Source organism: Rhinoderma darwinii, chromosome 5 (assembly GCF_050947455.1).
Source record: "Rhinoderma darwinii isolate aRhiDar2 chromosome 5, aRhiDar2.hap1, whole genome shotgun sequence".
NCBI lineage: Eukaryota > Metazoa > Chordata > Amphibia > Anura > Rhinodermatidae > Rhinoderma > Rhinoderma darwinii.
In genome coordinates, this window is record NC_134691.1 from 25,164,059 (window position 1) to 25,183,442 (window position 19,384).

The 19,384-nt window shown below is 43.0% G+C and overlaps 1 protein-coding gene across 3 annotated transcripts in view; it reads right to left on the reverse strand.

Annotated features, from left to right (window-relative positions):
- Positions 1-2,866: 2,866 nt before the first annotated feature.
- ZHX2 (zinc fingers and homeoboxes 2) overlaps positions 2,867-19,384 on the reverse strand; it is a 50,872-nt gene continuing 34,354 nt past the window's right edge. For all 3 annotated transcript variants that reach the window (XM_075825774.1, XM_075825776.1, XM_075825775.1), the window contains exons 3-4: positions 7,174-9,738; positions 2,867-3,921 (exon numbers count right to left, since the gene is read on the reverse strand). In XM_075825774.1, the coding sequence (XP_075681889.1) occupies positions 7,178-9,553 (2,376 nt within the window). In that variant the 5' untranslated portion in view covers positions 9,554-9,738 and the 3' untranslated portion in view covers positions 2,867-3,921; positions 7,174-7,177. The remainder of the gene's footprint in view (positions 3,922-7,173; positions 9,739-19,384) is intronic.

Consider the following 19,384-nt stretch of genomic DNA (forward strand, 5'->3'; position numbering starts at 1 on the left):
CCGTAATTGACGGACGTATTTCGGCCGCAAGTACCGGACCGAACACAGTGCAGGGAGCCGGGCTCCTAGCATCATACTTATGTACGATGCTAGGAGTCCCTGCCTCTCCGTGGAACTACTGTCCCGTACTGAAAACATGATTACAGTACGGGACAGTTGTCCTGCAGCGAGGCAGGGACTCCTAGCATCGTACATAAGTATGATGCTAGGAGCCCGGCTCCCTGCACTGTGTTCGGTCCGGTAATTGTGGCTGAAATACGTCCGTCAATTACGGACGTAATTAGTGTGTGTGTGCACATACCCTAAGGCCGCATTCAGACGGCTGTAATACAGCAGGATTTTAGCGTCCATATTACGACTGAAAATCCTGGCCCGGCCGCTACTCTAAGGGTATGTTCACACAAGGGCATCCGTAACAGCTGAAATTACAGGGATGTTTCAGCCTGAAAACATCCCCGTAATTTCAGCCGTAACGGCATGTGCAGGCGCTTGAACGCCGCGTCCATTACGGACGTAATTAGCGCTGCTATTCATTGGAGTCAATGGATAACGGCTCCAATTACGGCCAAAGAAGTGACAGGTCACTTCTTCTACGCGGGCGTCTATTTACGAGCCGTCATTCGACAGCGGCGCGTAAATATACGCCTCGTGTGAACAGACAAACGTCTGCCCATTGCTTTCAATGGGCAGATGTTTGTCAGCGCTATTGAGGCGCTATTTTCGGACGTAATTCGGGGCAAAAACGCCCGAATTACGTCCGTACTCAGTGCGTGTGAACATACCCTAATAATCCAACTAACCGAATCATCGATCCCTATGAGGCTGTGAAGATCATTAGGCCGGGAGTTGTGGCCATGATAATACCGCTAAAATGTGGCCAAATAACGGGTCGTCTTAGCGTCCGTATTATGGCCGCAGATCCCAACTTGACAGGGTGTCTGATGACCTTAACTAATAGCACCATTGTGAACTCTTGAGCTTCCAGACCCAAGTGGTGAATCACCTTAAGGCCGGATTCACACTAGCGTGTGCGTTTTGCACGCGCAAAAAACACGGCGTTTTGCGCGAGCAAAAGGCACTTGACAGCTCCGTGTGTCATCAGCATATGATGCGCGGCTGCGTGATTTTTGCGAAGCCGCCATTATTATGACACTGTTTGGATGTTTGTAGCACGTGGTGCTTTTCTGTTTTCATTCATCCTTTTCACAGCTGTTGCGCGAATCACGCTCGTCCCATGGAAGTGCTTCCGTGTGGTGCGCGTGATTTTCACGCACCCATTGACTTCAATGGGTGCGTGATGCGCGAAATACGCCCAAAGAACGGACATGTCGTGACTTTATCGCAGCGGACTCACGCTGCGGAAAAATCACGCAGCTGTCTGCACTGCCCCATAGACTAATATAGGTCCGTACGACGCGCGTGAAAATCACACGCATTGCACGGACGTATATCCCGTTCGTCTGAATAAGCCCCAAGGCTGAGTTCACACGGGGCAGATACACTGCGTAATAGCGCGCAGCGTATCCGCCCTGTCTGCTACAGGGAATTCCGGGCGAAAAACTGCAGCACTAAAGCCGGCCTCCTGGGATGACGTCTCGTCCCAGGAGACCGCTGCAGCCTGTTGGGACAATGAAAAACTGCTCAAGCAGTGACATTCACTTCTTTTTTTATGGGACGTTTTTTGGACACACCATTTTTACAAACGGCACTTAAAAAAACGCCCCGTGGGTATGAAACGCTGTTTTTTCCCATTGAAATCAATGGGTAGATATTTGAAGTCGTTCAGCCCTCCGTATTTTCAGCCGTTTTTCGGGGCGTTTACTGTTGAAAATAGGGTGCATATACGGGAATGTTCACACGGCCTAAGTCTGGTCAGTATTTTTGGTTGAAAAAAATCCTACCATAGCAACCAATCATTTTGTTACTTTCATTTTCCAAAGGACATTAAGACAAGGAGAGCTGGAATCTGATTGGTTGCCATGAGTAGCTGCTCCACTTTTCCATAGATGGTGGATAAATTACTATTAGGCAATTGCGGAGTCTCTCATATGTCCTTTCTCCTTCCCCAATATGCTTGGCAGCGCCTGAGTCTCTTTGGGTTGTTGCCTAGCAACTAGTGTCGGAATGAAGCCGGTGACAACATTGGATCCCTTAAATGGATTGTACAGGATTAGAAAAGTATGGCTGCCTTCTTCCAGAAACAGCACCACACCTGTTACACAGGTTGTGTGGGGTACTGCAGCTTAGACATAACCCATAGACAGGTGTGGTACTGTATGTTTTTTTAACCCAGTACATCACCTTTAAGGGCTTATGCATATGGCGGTATTATTCCTCTGTTTTGGAGCCGGAATAGGGGTGATGAGGCATCTACAGTACCTCGGATTTCATACACCGGCATATGGAGGTTTGCTTGAATGATTGACAGATTTCGAAAAAAAATAAAAAAAAGTTGTGGCACGTTCCATTGGACTCTGTATGTACGGGGGTATTGTCCCCAAGAAGTGCTGATCCGTTTGCATGAGGACAACGTTTGTGCAAGAGGTATCGTTCCCCAGCAACTTGCAGAAATTACAGATACCACCAGCAATTCTACCCCCTGGATTTTAGCTAAAATGGCCACTGGTTCCCAGAATAGAAGAAAGGAAATTTCAGGCAAGTATTAAAAAGTGGAGGGCTGTGTCATTTAGCATAGTCAAATAGTCTTTATGAAAAGCCAGCCAAAAAGTTAAATGGAAAAAAAATAATAATAATTAAACCCCCTCCTTTTTTAGGCCAGTCTTGATGTTTGGCCTGAATTCCCATTTATAAATCTTTTTGTTGCACCGGTGGCAGTAAATCAATAGAAAACAAAAAGTAGCTCCGATTCAAGCAATAAAAATGCTTTTATTTAATTTTTTTAGTAAAAAAAAAAATAAAAAAAATTCTTCAAATCAAAAACTTCCTAGCAAATTTGTGCGGCGCGGTGAAATAAGATTATCGTCTCAAAAACACACCTATTTTTTTTTCTTTCATAATATAGAATAGGAAGGGGAATTTTTTTTTCAAAAAAGTGCACTCACTGGATAGGATCAACTACACCTAAAAACTGACAAATAGTCTTCAGTTGTGCTCGCGGCTTTTAGATAACTTTATACATATATTAAAAAAGTACAAAAACAATTAAGTCTGAATATTTTTGCATTTTTTTTTAAACAAAAACCTATTTCTCACACACACACACATATATATATATATATATATATATCTCATATATATAGCATTAACGATCCTTTCTTTATGAGTAAACCTACACACACCAGGAAGCCCTTAAAGTTTAATATCCACCATGTCCATTGTTTTAGCCTGTACCCGAAATACCAAGAAACCCCCCGTTTGGCAAGGCAGTCCGTATTGGTGGAACGCGTCAGTCACACCTCGTGTTCTCTTTTGTGTTGAATTTGATCTGGATTCTGTTTCTTTCCCCTTACCCCTCATGAGTTCCCAACTTTCTTCAAACCCCAAAAGCATAGGCAGTGCCCTAAACCCGGGGCTGAGAATCTACATCCCCCCTTGAAATTACAAATATATAATTTTCTATATACACAACAAAAAGGGAACAAAAACTAGACAACTTAGTGGTTACTAATTCTAAGCAATGAAAATTTAATAAAAAAAAAAATAAAATACGAATTGTATCTTTTGGCAAAATAAAAAAACAAAAAAATTTGGTAACCAACATATATCTCACACTCGAAACGGTTCCAGTACAGAAGAAGTGAGCGGGAAACGTACAAAGTCTTATAGAATTTAGTTCTTTGGCAATTAAAGAACTTTTTAGTTTTACAATCCAAGAGGAGACCGGACGTCAACAGTAGGAAAATATATCTTTATATTATCTTCAAGATGAAAGGAGTCAACGCTCTTTCAATCTCTTCAGATCTAGAAAGAAAAAGGAAGATCGTAAATTTCCGAAACTGCTCGATTCAGTACCAAAAAAAAAATTAAAAAAAAACAAAAATAGAAGAAAGAACAGACAAAATTATGGCCGGACTCCCTCGGCTTCACTGCAGACCTCATATGTTGTATAACCAGCACGTGTTGTGACTAGACTTTAATTGCTCCGAATGGGGAAGGGAAGGGGGAGCAAGTCAACCTTGGGGCCAGTGCAAAAATTAAGAGCGACAGAATTTTTGGTCTCTCGCAATTTTTTTTCAGAATTTTTGGTCTCTCGCAATTTTTTTTCCCCCCATAAGGAGCTTAACGAGGGGGTAAAACCTGCAAGAAATAACAAATGTTGCGATTTTTGCCGTAGAAAAGCTGTGATACCGCCGCAAAAAAAACGCAACTCCAAAAAAGAATAACATTTTATTTTTTGGTATAAAATGAATAGAAAGGTTTATACAAAGCACCAGGGTGTTGTCATAGCGACAATTTCTTCTGTTATCCATCCTGGGATGATGTTTCACGCTACAGCGGTCACACGTGCTGCAGCGTCATCCCCGGAGGCCGGACTGCCCAGAGAACAGAGGAACCCGTTGCCGTGACAATGGAGAAAGTAGAATATTTTGTTTTTATATATATATTTTTTAAAACACTTTTCTGCAGCGGCCATTATGTTTCTTTCACTTACAGATACATGGTGATCCGTTTCGTTGCAGCGTATATTTTTGCCAAAACGACAACAGCAAGTGCAGCCATGGTGGTTCTCACAATTGAATTCGCTTCTCAGACCGATGGTAAATCTGTCACTTTGTTATTGATGGAACAGCTTGAAAAAAATGACAGCATTACCATCCGTCTCCGAGGAGCCGTCCAAAAGCGAAAACCAACACGGCGGCAGAAAGATCTGCCGCAACAACAACAGAAAAATACCAATACTTATAAAATAAACAAACAATCAAATTTGTCCGCTGATTTCTAAACGCACTAATATACGGTCAATTTTACAATTTGGGTGGATATCCTCTTTAGTATTATTTCACAGGGCATAGTATGGAATAGGCGATTAATTGGGCTAGCCGGCTTTCGAAATATCAGAGGTTTTGATCGGAGGGGGCCGAGTAAGACTTTCTATCGAGCCTGTACACTGCTTGCTCGACTTACCGAGGAAAGCCGATTAGAAACCGGTACAGCGCTTCTGCCGATTCGTTTTAGTGCTCGGACCCTAACCAATCAAAACTTCTGACATTTCACCGACATGTCAAAAGTTTTTTTTAAAGTTTAGTTACCCTTTAAGACTGTACCCCTGAGGAACCTATTGACTAGGGACATCCCATCAAAACTATACTAAAAACCTGAGCTCAAACAAATCGAGCAGCAGAGAGATGTCTGCCCACAGTCCACAGGGGGCAGTATTAAAGTTATTATATTCTTGTACATAGGGGGCAGTATTATAGTAGTTATATTCTTGTATATAGGGGCAGTATTATAGTAGTTATATTCTTGTATATAGGGGGCAGTATTTTAGTAGTTATATTCTTGTATATAGGGGCAGTATTATAGTAGTTATATTCTTGTATATAGGGGGCAGTATTATAGTAGTTATATTCTTGTATATAGGGGCAGTATTATAGTAGTTATATTCTTGTATATAGGGGCAGTATTATAGTAGTTATATTCTTGTATATAGGGGCAGTATTATAGTACTTATATTCTTGTATATATGGGGCAGTATTATAGTAGTTATATTCTTGTATATATGGGGCAGTATTATAGTAGTTATATTCTTGTATATAGGGGGCAGTATTATAGTAGTTATATTCTTGTATATAGAGGCAGTATTATAGTAGTTATATTCTTGTATATAGGTGCAGTATTATAGTAGTTATATTCTTGTATATAGGGGCAGTATTATAGTAGTTATATTCCTGTATATAGGAGGCAGTATTATAGTAGTTATATTCTTGTATATAGGGGGCAGTATTATAGTAGTTATATTCTTGTATATAGGGGGCAGTATTATAGTAGTTATATTCTTGTACATAGGAGCAGTATTATAGTAGTTATATTCTTGTATATAGGAGCAGTATTATAATAGTTATATTCTTGTATATAGGGGGCAGTATTATAGTAGTTATATTCTTGTATATAGGGGCAGTATTATAGTAGTTATATTCTTGTATATAGGGGGCAGTAATATAGTAGTTATATTCTTGTATATAGGAGCATTAATATAGTAGTTATATTCTTGTATATAGGGGGCAGTATTATAGTAGTTATATTCTTGTATATAGGGGCAGTATTATAGTAGTTATATTCTTGTACATAGGGGGCAGTATTATGGTAGTTATATTCTTGTATATAGGGGCAGTATTATAGTAGTTATATTCTTGTATATAGGGGGCAGTATTATAGTAGTTATATTCTTGTATATAGGGGGTAGTATTATAGTAGTTATATTCTTGTATATAGGGGCAGTATTATAGTAGTTATATTCTTGTACATATGGGCAGTATTATAGTAGTTATATTCTTGTATATAGGGGCAGTATTATAGTAGTTATATTCTTGTATATAGGGGCAGTAATATAGTAGTTATATTCTTGTACTTAGGGGGCAGTAATATAGTAGTTATATTCCTGTATATAGGAGGCAGTATTATAGTAGTTATATTCTTGTATATAGGGGGCAGTTTTATAGTAGTTATATTCTTGTACATAGGGGGCAGTATTAATAATATATACACACACACCTGTATATTATTACTAATTACTTCACAATAGAAAACCGCAGGACTCACATTAGTGGAGGTCAGGGCAATGAAACACTATACCAAGCCCAGGACAAGTTGTTCATGTTACTGAGTTTTATGTAAGGGCTCATTCAGACAAGCGTGTAACTCGTTTGTGTGACGGCCATTAAAACAACGCCCGTCACACAGACAGATGTATATCAATGGGGCCGCTGTTTCAACGGAACGTGTGAAGGGATAGTGGAAAGTTAGCACGTCCTATTTTCTTGCGTTTTCACGCATCTCTCCATAGACTAGTCGATGAGGGATCCGTGATAACACGTACCGCACTTTGGTTGTGAAAACCGCTCGCCTGAAGGTAGCCTAAAAGGTGAGAAAAACTACTATGCGCCCCTTTAATGGCCAGATCCTCAGAACACTCTTTCAAAAGTAGAATACATTAGATGAATAGGGTAAATAAAAAAAAAAAAAAAAAACAACACATGATTACAGCCAAATTACCTGGTTAGACACACGAGTCCTCCTTAGGTGTACTTCCATATTCATAATCACCTATGTCATCTTGGGCGTCCTGTCCAATCTGACTCCAGCTATCTCCACCATCTGAAAGGACTTCCTCATCTTCATGGGATTTCACCTCACTCTCCAAATCAAGTTTATCATCATCATCTTCTTGTTCGTTTTGGAGCTGATCTAACGCCACTTGTTCCTGCATTTCTGCGAAATACGCTCTCAGTTCATCAACACCTACTTTACCCTTGATCATCAGAAGATCAACGTCCTCCTCATGTATCCGGCCGTACTCTTGGAAATACTTGGCGAGAATGTCTTTACCTGTATCTGTGGCCGACACGATCTTAATAAACTTTTTACGCTCTTCCAGAGAGCGCTCGTACATCTTACGGTACTGCTCCATCCACCTTAAACTCCCGTTTCGGAGGACACATCGGTTATCCTTAAACCATTTTACTATCTCTGTCCTAACTAGTCCGGTTTGTGCCGCCAGATGATCATACTCATGTGGAGTTGGCCATTGAGTTCTCGCAAAGGTACTTTTTAACAGATGAAGTTGCTCCTGTTTAGATTTGTATGGTGCCGAAGACTGTGACCAAGGGCTCGATAATTTACCAGATTGTGTAGCTGCCCCATTCATAAATCCATCATTACTGTCTGAACCCATAGAGTCCAAAACAGCTTGTTCCATGCAATCTCTAACTTTCCTCCTGTCCGAAAACCAGTAATCTATCTGCCGCCTTGACAGCTTTGTCTCGGACCGTAGGTAGTCCAATTCGGACTGCGTTGGAATGGAGTTCTTCTGAAAGCTATTTTCGAGATACTGGAGTTGTTCTTCTGAGATCTCAGCAAGTTTTGTGGGGGTTATGGTTCTGTAATGATAGGGGCGCCGAGTCCTGGATGACATTCGGTCCCTCATTAAAGATTCACTGGTGATATTACAAATACCTCTCTGGCTCCTATACCGATAATCACTAAACCATTTTTTTATTTCACTCCTAGAAAGCCCAGTGATATCCATTAACCTGTAAATTTCGGCATCATCTGGAAACTGGCTAGTTACAAAACTGGCCTTCAAAAGAGCAATCTGCTCGTTGGTCTTTTTACGCTCATGCCGAGAGGAGGACAAGATACTCAATCTGGTAGATGGAGATGGAGATGAAGCTTTTACGGTGTTCTGACGTTTAGACTCTGGGGCTTCTTGTTGACTTTGTAAGGAACGTTTTTGGTTTGGGCTTGGTGTTCCAGATGAGTGGCCAGAATATGACGAAACGGTCAAGGTAGGAGTATTTGTCACCTGTGTGAAGACTAGACCTGTCTGCCCAAGAAATTGACAAGGCACTGCTGTCTGGATAATCGGTTGGCCAATCTTAGAAGTAGTCGTTAACGGAGCTGGCACAACGGTAAAGGTCTGCGGAACAGACTGGATAGTCCCGTTGAACATCTTCTTTCTTGCCTCTTCCACCTCTTCTGGAGACCAACTTATACCATGCTTCAACCTCTGGGTAGCAAACCAAATTCTTATTTGCTCCTCTGGATGTTTTGAGGCTGCAGTTAGCCAAGATAGTTCCGCCTGTGTAGGGTAAGGAAATTTATTAAAAGAACCGATTAAAATTGCATTAGTGTCAAGAGCAGAATTGTATTTGTTGCTATTCAAAGGCACTGCAATTTTCGGAAGAAGGTGAACGTTGGGTGGAAGTTGAACAGATGGCATTACATGGGTTAAACCATCGCCAGAAAATCCATTACTTTCCGAGAGGCCAAACTGGCTTTCGTACAGCAACTCTTCAGCCCTTCGCAATTTTCTCATTTCAGCACGACTTTTCCCAAGCTTACTGATGGGCATCTTACTTATCGATACGCCGGTTAGACTGTCATCGGTTTCCATGTTTTCTTGAGTGCTGGAAACATCAGCACCACCTTCGATGGACTGCTCTAGAATGGTCTGATTATTTCGTTTCATCAATTTTAGTTTGAAGTTACTCTCTCCCGGGTGATGTTTGGAATTGTGGTCAGATAAAGAATCGTATTTTTTGGTTGTGAAGTTACATTCAGCGCAGACGTAGAGGGGATTAAGGATAACGTTCGGGTGCTGCAGGTCCACATGTTCGGTAAACTCATTGAGATTCTGTGTTACGTAAGGACAGTATTTGCACTCATAACCACCTTGCAACTTTTTGGATGGAGTCTCAGCGGGTGGCTTCTCTTCCACCACATCGTGGTCCTCGGCTTCCTTCTCCACCGGCCAGTCATTTTTAGTCTCTGGAGCGGATTCGTTATCCAAAACATCAACATCTTGGTCTTCCTGGTCTACAAGCTCAGTTGCCCGTACCATGCACGGCGTTGTAGACTTTCTTTTACTCGCCATATTGATGGTCGGTTATAATTAAAGTATGCAAAGGAGTCCAAGTGGATTAAACCAAAAATGTTGGGTGGGGAGAGGTGTAGGCGTGGTTTCGTTCGAGAAGTAGAGTGTTAAACTCCACACACAATCCAGGGTGAACTTTGGTGGCTCTCTTGAATCTGCATAGGGTTAGGATTTGTGCGACATACCTGAAAAACAAAAATGATGGAAATAATGAGCGCAAGGTCAACGAATCGGAAGAAGAGACGTTTTTTTTGTTACATGTGCCCGGTTTCATGCATTGCTCCTAGGCGGATATAAAGCTGCAGTATATCTGATCTTACACATTCTCAATCATCTATTGGTGTTTCTCCATTGTCCCACATACATGAAAAAAATCTAAAGCACCCCGCCCCCGCTTACACCACTAGCAGAGGGTCTGATCTTTACTTGAATGTAGCTTGCATTGACCTGAACAGAGGCCCCCCCCCTAGTGGTGAAAGGGGACCGCCAAGATTTTTGCAAGTGTGTGAGGGAACAGTGGATGCAAAATAGCAAGATTTCCTACACCAGCTTGATCTCCGTGAGAATTAATACCCTCGAGAGCTGCATCAAAAGGCATCTCACCCAGCCAACTGGAACCCGGCTGCTGTGTACCGATGAGGAGCAAGAACTCCGAAACAGTGCTGTCCACAGATTCGTTTTTTGGCGTTTCACTGCTATTCCGTGTCACATTTCAAGGCTCTTTAATGGGTTGAACAATTACTTAGATTTTATAAGTAGCACTTGAGAAACAGTTTCTTCCTTCTAGGGGATATAATCTGCATACTCTTTCCCCGGGAGCTTTGCCTGTAATACTCATTACACCAGCTGGATCTCCGCAAAGAGAACTGGTACCCCCTGAAAGCTCCAGAAGCAAGAAAACAGTCTCTCTAGTGCCACCTACAGGTGACTTCCCTGTAAGGGTGCGTTCACATATATCAGTTGCATCAGCATCAGTTTTTTTTGGCTGTCATGTGATTACAACTGATGCAAAAACTGATGCAAATATGTATCAGCTGCCATCAGGCTTTTTCACAAATTTAACTACAAAACCATCAGTTGTCAGTTTTTACCACAAGGCTCCACCAAAAAGGTAGTCTAGGCTCTTAAAATGTGCCAATTTTATCAGAGTGGTGCATAGTTTGGTATAGATTGGATACATGATAGATTAGATACTTGTTATGTACCATGATGTCAGGGCTCTCCTATGCTCTGGCCTCAGCGCTACAGTGAAGTCTGACACACACATTGTAATGTCACGTGTCATATTCAGTGCAGCGCCAAGGCCGGCGCCGAGAGGGAGAGCCCAGAGGGCAGATGCTGTCCACTGACCTCACCACAGATCAGATCTTCGAAGCAGCCATGGGAGCCCTCAAAGACTCCAAACACTCGCCATAACTTCAGGGAGTAACTAGTTTTCGGTGCCTTTACAGCTACCCAATTCCACCACGCATCTCCTACCCACACCACGCTGGGATTGCGGTTGTATCTATTCACACAACAGAGTCCGGGTGTTGGTCGTTAAAATCGGCCGTCTAACAGCTCTTGGCAGGCACTTTAGGGGGTCTGCAACTTTGATCTAGTCAGGGGATAAATGAAAAGTAGCTACTCATTGATGACCTAAGTCGTGTCGGGGATGGGGGGGGAAGTCATGTTTTCGGTTTATATGAAGATCGACACTTATGCCATGTTTGTATGGTATGTTATGTTGTATTTAATTCAAGCTTAATTTAATGACAGTTGAGTGCTGCGCACTCATGATGCAACCTTTGCGTGAAAGGTTTGTAAGAAAATGTGAAAAGTGTTAATAAAAATGATGTTTTAAAAAAACAAACAAAAAAAAACGTCCGTCTCAGTCCGTTTTGTATCAGTTTCGGGTCTGTGTTTCCGTTTTTGACACATTTTTAAAAACAGATGAATGTGTATAAAATGAAAGTGCCCTCTGTAGATAATGCCGCACCCCCCATGTAGATAGTGCCGCAATGCCCTCTGTAGATTATGCCACACACAGCCCCCTGTACATAGCTCTACCCCATTTCCCCTGTAGATAGTGCCACTCTAGCAGTGGAATCCCTGGCCAGAGAATGGTCTGACGCTGTGGCTGGGGATTCCCTCCAGGAGGAGCCCCTAATGCCACAGTCCATATAAGGAAAGTGACGTCAGCGGTTACCTCTAGAAGTGGAATCTCCGGCCAGAGTGTTGCCAACGCTCTGCTGGCTGGGGATTCTGCTCCAGGAGAAGTCCCGGACGTCACTATCCACATATGGACAGTGACATCAGGGGCAAGTCCTGAAGCGAAATCTCCGGCCACAGCATTGCCGACGCTGTGGCCGGGGATTCCTTCAAGGAGGAGCCCCTGACGCCACGGTCCACATGTGGACAGTGACATCAGGGGTTACACCCTGTGCGGGAAAACCCAGCCTGACGCCGTAGCCGGGGATTCCAGTGACGTCGGGTTACCGCTAAAAGCGGAATCTCCGACAACAGTGTTGCCAACGCTGTGGCAGGGGATTCTGCTCAGAGTAGCCCCTGACGTCACTGTCCATATATTGACAGTGCCGTGAGGGGCTCCACCTGGAGCAGATCCCAGGGATTCTGCTCCTAGCTGTAACCCCTGACAGCACTGTCCATATATTGACAGCGTAGTCAGAGTCTCCTACTGGAGGGAATCTCGAGCCACAGCTACTGTGGCACTATCGACAGGGGAGGGGGTCCCTAAATTCCGCTCCTGCTCGCATCCACCTTCCAGCCGGGTGCTACCGGAAGGTGGTTGCAGCAGGACCCGGTGTTCATCCGGCCATACTTAAGATAGGATACGGAGCCCAAACCAAAAACACTGCAAGTAACGTTTTTGGATCTGGCTCCTGCACGGGTCCAGCGCCGTACGGCACCACATCTAATGTCCCCTGTGCCAGAACAGATCGCATAAAAAGCTCTGTGATCCGTTCTAGCATCAGTTTCCCTCCGGCTGTTGCGCAACACGGCGAAGGGAAACTGAAACAGACAACGGATATATGTGAACTTAGGGGCCAGTCAACGTTTGACCCTTTAAAAGAGCCATAAACACGACTCCGGTTAACAGCCAAACCAGAGACACCCTGTGGATAGCACTATTTCAGAGCTGTTGCTCCTCATCAGTGCAGAGTATGTTCTGGTTGGCTGAATGAGATGCCTGTGACGCAGCCGTATACAGATGGGCGTCTCTGGTTTGGTTATTAACCAGAGTCATGTGTCAAGGCTCTATATAGGGTCAGACATGGACTTTGAGTGGTCGCTGATCTCTTTCTGAAGTAAAGCTAATTTGCAAAATTTTACCCAGAGAGCATTGCCCTTAAAACTCTAGTAGCTGGATCTCCGCAAGGAGAATCAGCACCTGCTAAGCGTAGAGGAGCAGCCATGCCTGATTATTTACATTGAAAGACGCCTATACTGCAGCTTATATATACAGCTACATAACGGGACATATAGTATAAGTGCAGTAGTGTCATTGGATTATCTTCTTAAATCAAATCTTACAGAAAGCACAATGCAGTAGTCGGTACATGCCAAACCCCAGAATTCGGCATTCTGCTATCCCAGGAATACTGCAGGTAACCGTGTATGCACCACTGGCAAAGGCACACAAAGTCAATGAAACCACAAGGCTTCAATATAGATCAGGATTGAGAGGAGTCCAGAACAAATTGCCGCAGGGCTACCAGACATCTTCAGCTGCTGCTCAACAGAGTGTGATGTCAAATTACCGCGGCAAATCCTTAAAGGAGCCCTGCCCCTAAAGATGGGAGCTGCTAGCATCGATCACCCCTATGTATGTAAGGACAGATGTGAGAATATAGCGATTACGGGGCAGGGATTTTTGTAGACCTCGTGGAAATTTACTGCAGAAAGCGACTCCCCAGCATGAAATAGATGATAGCAGAGAGCAATAGCTTACATTTGTTTAGGAGGATCAGTTGAATTTCATGTGTAGAATTTTATATATATATATATATATATATATATATATATATATATATATATATAAAATTTGTATCCCCCTATGATCCCTTTCTAGCCAGATGAGGTGCAGATTAACTGAAAAGGAGATTACGGAAAAAGACGAGCAAGCTCAGCTATTTTCCTAACTTCCATCTCGGGCTGGACGTGACGCAAAGCCAAACTCACGGAACGCGGTTCCCCTGTTCTCCAGATAAGAAGGGTCCTGTGGATATACCATAAATGTCTATGGGGGGCAAACCCCTTTATATACATTATTCATAAAGCCCTTGAATTCCCATGTAAATTATACCTCCCACCAAGCTGTTCACAGACCCCCTTACTGCCAAATAACACGCATATACGATTTTAAGAAGGTGAGGATAAGCGTGTGCTATACACCACTGACAGCCGCTTATCAGTTAAAACCAACCTTTTTGACGGCCCCATTAACATTAGCAGGATCGGTCGACTGAATATATCTTATATAAATCTGATCGCTCTCTTACCCTTCACTTCAGGAGCCACAAAACAGCACCCATGGGGGTTGTCCCCGTTTTCAGTTCCAGGACAGTTACCACCAGGTTTACGCATGCGTTGAACAGTAAAATTCCATAACCGGATTATAGGATTTACATTGTATCACTATAGATTATAGATTACTATATTTTAGTGTCTGCTTCTCAGAGAATCCAGGAAACAAGTGCTGGATTATTAGAAATTCTGGATTACAAAGTAGCAGATTAAAGGAATTTCGCTAAAATAAAAAAAGTAATAAAAATAAATGTAACTAGTGACGGCCTCCATTCTCCTGTTTATAACCATGGTCAAAGCTAATCCCCCCCCCCCCCCTCCAGCACGGTTAGATTGTGCCCACCCCTAGGAGTTCTCCTATTTCACACTGTAAACTCATCCCCTTCTTGTTCCCACAACCCCCACATACTGCCCTCCCCCACCCGAAAATATTCCTTTCCCGTCCAGAATACTTTTCCCAACAGACACCAAATCTAGCCGTTCAGTCTCTCCACAGGGGTTCTCACAGCTTTCCCAGACTCCTGAATGGTAAATCCACAAAACTATGTAGTGGTAACTCCTATTAGATCTGAACAGTAAAAGATTTCGGTGTAAAGTTTTTATTTAGAAGTTTCTAGGGAAATCTGGGTTACAATATGGCTGCCATTACATCATGCACAGTGGTCGTCACCCAGCTTTCCTAGACTACTGTGGATAATTCCAATGCATCACTGTATACCCAAAACTGATCTGCCATGGAGGAGTCCAAGAAAGCTGGGTGACCATGTCGGAATGGCCGCCATATTGCAACATTTTATTTAGCAGGTTTTTCTTTTTTGAAAAGCTGGGTTACAATGCGGCTGCCGTTAGATCATGCACAGAGGTCGTCACCCAACTTTCCTAAACATAATGTCAATGCCTCACTGAATAAACTAAGCTGATATGTCAGAGGATTCTGAGAAAGCTGGGTGACTACCACTGTGCACGTTGGAATGGCAGCCAAATCGTAACCCAACTTTTCCAAGAAACTGCTGAATAAAACGTTACACTATGGCTGCCATTCTAACATGGTCGTCACCCAGCTTTCTCGTGCTCCTCTATCGCAGATTAACTTCGGTATAAAGTGATGGATTGCCATTTTGGTTAGGAGTCTGGGAAAGCTGGGTGACGACCACTGAGCATGATGTAATGGCAGCCACATTGCAACCCAGCTTTTCCAAGAAACTGATGAATGGATTAGTGACAGACTTCCCACTGATATCTTAGAATGTGGGAGATGTAATGACGGCTGTATTAGTGGTCATCCAGCTTCCCCAGAAACAGATGACTATTTAAAAAAAAAAAGAAAAAGGGGGGGGGGTGTTTGAAAACTCCAGAGCTGCTGCAGCGAAAACATTGAACAAAAAACCCTGCAACAATAGTAACTGCGGCGCTCTGATCCGGGTGGAATCTGTGACCGCGATGGAGGGGGAGGATGCGATGATCGGATCTAATGAGGTGATCTGTGTGAAGTGAATGCTAATCAGTCACTGCGGTAATGAACTTTCCTGAGCGCACACGGCTGCACATTCCTGTAACAGGTCAGCAATTTAATGGAGACCCGGCCCAGCAGTCGTTTACAGAGGATAGAAATGCTACAGCCGGGTAGAAGGGAGAAGACTGCGCCGTCTACAAACCAAAATCTTATACCTAAAATAAGAACAAAAAAAATACCTTATAATACAAACCTTGTATCTATTGTTTGGTTTGCCAGAAGTGTAAACAATGCAGGCTTTCATTCTGGTTGCCATGGTTACGTCCAGAAATATGTATAGATCCTGTAATTGTGTTGAGTAACTTTGTACATACATTACATTAATTATCTTGTGCTGATCCTGAGTTACATCCTGTATTATACTCCAGAGCTGCACTCACTATTCTGCTGGTGGAGTCACTGTGTACATACATTACATTACTTATCTTGTGCTGATCCTGAGTTACATCATGTATTATACTCCAGAGCTGCACTCACTATTCTGATGGTGCAGTCACTGTGTAGATACATAACATTACTTATCCTGTACTGATCCTGAGTTACAGCCTGTATTATACTCCAGAGCTGCAGTCACTATTCTGCTGGTGCAGTCACTGTGTACATACATTATATTACTTATCCTGTACTGATCCTGAGTTACATCATGTATTACACTGCAGAGCTGCATTCACTATTCTGCTGGTGCAGTCACTGTGTACATACATTACATTACTTATCCTGTACTGGTCCGGAGTTAGAGCCCGTGTTATACTTCAGAGCTGCATTCACAATTCTGCAGTCTTTAGAGCGGGAAAACTCCCAGAACTCCTTGCGGGCTCAATATCTGCACAGAGCTTGTACTGGTAAATAGTGCTCAGGGAATTGTAGACTTTACATCAGGGACTATACGATACAGTAATAAGTCATAGCAACTAACTGTTTCACTGCATTATAGAATCTAAGCGGTTAGGCCGGGTTCCCACGTAGCGTTAACGCTACGGAACGCTGTGCGGAAATTCTGCAGCGTTTACAGTAGCAGCAAAGCGAATGAGATTTAGAAAACCTCATGCCCACGCTGCGGGACAAAAACGCAGCGTAAACGTTAAATAACTTGACCTGCGGTGCAGATTTTAATTCCTCATCATGTCAATTTATGCTGCGTTTTTGTTTATTGTTCGTTGCGGGTTTTTCCCATTGAATTCAATGGGGATGCAAAACCCACAACAGAAAGTGAAGCGCTGCAGCTTTTGTAGCATAATCACAGCGTTTACGCCGCAAATATTGCAACGCCGAAAGAAAAAAAAATTAACATACTTACCCAGAACGCCCTCGTTCGTGCAGTCCGGCCTCTCTGGATGACGTTGCGTCCCATGTGACCGCTGCAGCGTCACATGGCCTGAAACGTCATCCAGAGGGGTCGGAGCGGATGTCAGAGGTGGGAGTGGGTAAGTATGTACGGTTTTCCACCGCAGTGGAATTTACGTCCGAAAAATCGCACCACAATGGTGCGATCTTTCGGACGGAATGTCCTGCGAGTTCCAGGTCGGATACGCTGCATGGTTTTTACGCAGCGTATCGGTCCCGTGGGAACCAGGCCTGAGGTTTGTCGAAGGAAAAGCTTGCTGACCGTTTCCAATAGCATCTAGCAGAATTATGAATGCAGCTCTGGAGTATAATTCAGGGTGTAACTCCCTATCGACACGAGATAAGTAATGCAATATGTATAAGATGTTCTTCAGAGTCAGACATACATATATCTTGCAATATATTCACTTTTAAAATTCTGTCACGTTCCTCTCTTTTTGCATAAAAACTACTGTCGTGCGATTGGCTGGTGAGATCAGTGTGAGGTTGCAGCTTTTTTTTTTCTTTTTTAAAAACCCAAATGGGAGGTCTATAGGAGAAACACTGGGTAAAAATAAAAAAACAACAAGAAAACATCAAACTAACCTTATTCTGCAAAAAAAATAAAAACACCCCCACAAAACTCAATGTTTGTAGTGTGTTTAATATTTCCCTTTTGACTTCTGGCTGCAGTGTTTTCTGCCCAAAAAAACACGTCAGAAAAAAAAAAGGCCACAAAAATATGGTGTATGTGCCTAAAAACACTGATTGGCACCCGAAGGTCAGTAATAATAAAAAAAAAAATTTTATATTTATATGGGCAACACTATTCTAGGATTTTCCGACAGGCCCTTTTAAAGAGGTATTCCCAACTATAGGCCACCGCATCCATGCAGAGAAGTCTTGCACGCGCGTGGCGCTCTCCACTCAAGTCTATGGGCGTTAGGGCGCATGCACACCGGCAGAGAGCCTGTACACGGTTATACAGAGCCGTACAGACTCCTACCTGCTGTACAGCCTCTACATGTATAAAATTGAGACGTAATACAGCCAGGTGCATGAGCCCTTCTAGAAGCAGCCGTCTATACATACCCTGTGTGAGTGTTGACCATCATTACCGGCTGGAATGCCAACCAAGTGCTCGTATTTCCATGGTGGTGATTCACCCCACTGTTCACAGGCTCGTGCAGAATTTCACTGCTAAGTCAGTATTGTTACCTTGCTGCAAAAACCTGAGCAAGCTGCTCTAGAATCCCAGTTTACATTAGGCTGTCAAAAAAAATTCCAAATAAAGAAAAAACAATAAGTTATTTTAAGGTAGTTTATTAAGAAAATAACAAAATAAGAAGAGTTCTCATGGCGATATTTGAGTATCCACGAGTCGCAGGATAGTTTTATGGCTACCGCATTTCGCACAACTTTAATGTTTCCCTATACTTAAAAAAAAATAATAAAAAAAAAATAAAAATAAATAAAAAAAAGCTGCGTGAAGATCGGAATTCTTACGCGACTTCTTCCCTCATTAGACAAATATTGAAGTTGCGTGCGAATCGCTAAATTGTAATTTTACCACCAGTTATGGGGCGCCCAAACACTGCCGTGCCTCAACAAAACGAATAGTCAGGTCTGGGAGGCCATTTTGGATTTCATCCACAAACAGCTAAAAATATAATATATTCAGAAAAATTCCTTTAATCCATCAATGGAACCTGCACAAGAGACGGTCACCTCCGAAAGCTCCCATAAACTACAATAATCCGTAAATAGATTAAAAGACGCTAATTCCGAATCTGAAATTTTAATCTGTCTGCTTACTTACATTCCCCCGCAATCTGCCCGTGCGCTGCCTACTGATAGAGAGGAGACTCCTGAGCTCGGCGATATCATGGCGAAGACTCCGAGGACGCGTCATCAGAATGCAGCGCACGGCTCGTTTGCAGGTTTACAGCGGGGGAATGCAAGGGAGGATAAAAATTGCAGATTCGGAATCAGCATTGTAAGGTATTTACCGATTTCTGTAGTTGAGAGGGGGGGGTCGGAGGTGACAGATTTAAGTGTCGGATTATCAGTTATTATGGATTATTGCATGGTCAATTATACAAAACTAACTTGCGCGGGTGCCTAAATCGAATAACGAAGTGGTAATACGAAATATCCTACTATCGCTTCATGAACAGAAGTATTGGGACACCTCTTAATCATTGAATTCCGGTGTTTCGTTCAGTCCCAGTACCACGGGTGTATAACATCCAGCACCCGCCATGCAGTCGCCTGTACATACATTTGTGATCGAATGGGTCGTTGTAAAGAGATCACGGATTTCCAGCGCGGTCCTGTAATAGGACGCCACCGCTGTAACAAGTCGCTCCTGAAATGTCTTCCCTCCTGGATATTTCACCATCAACTGTGACTGATATTATTGTAAAGTGGAGGGAACCGCAGCAACTCAGCCACGAAGTGTCAGACCA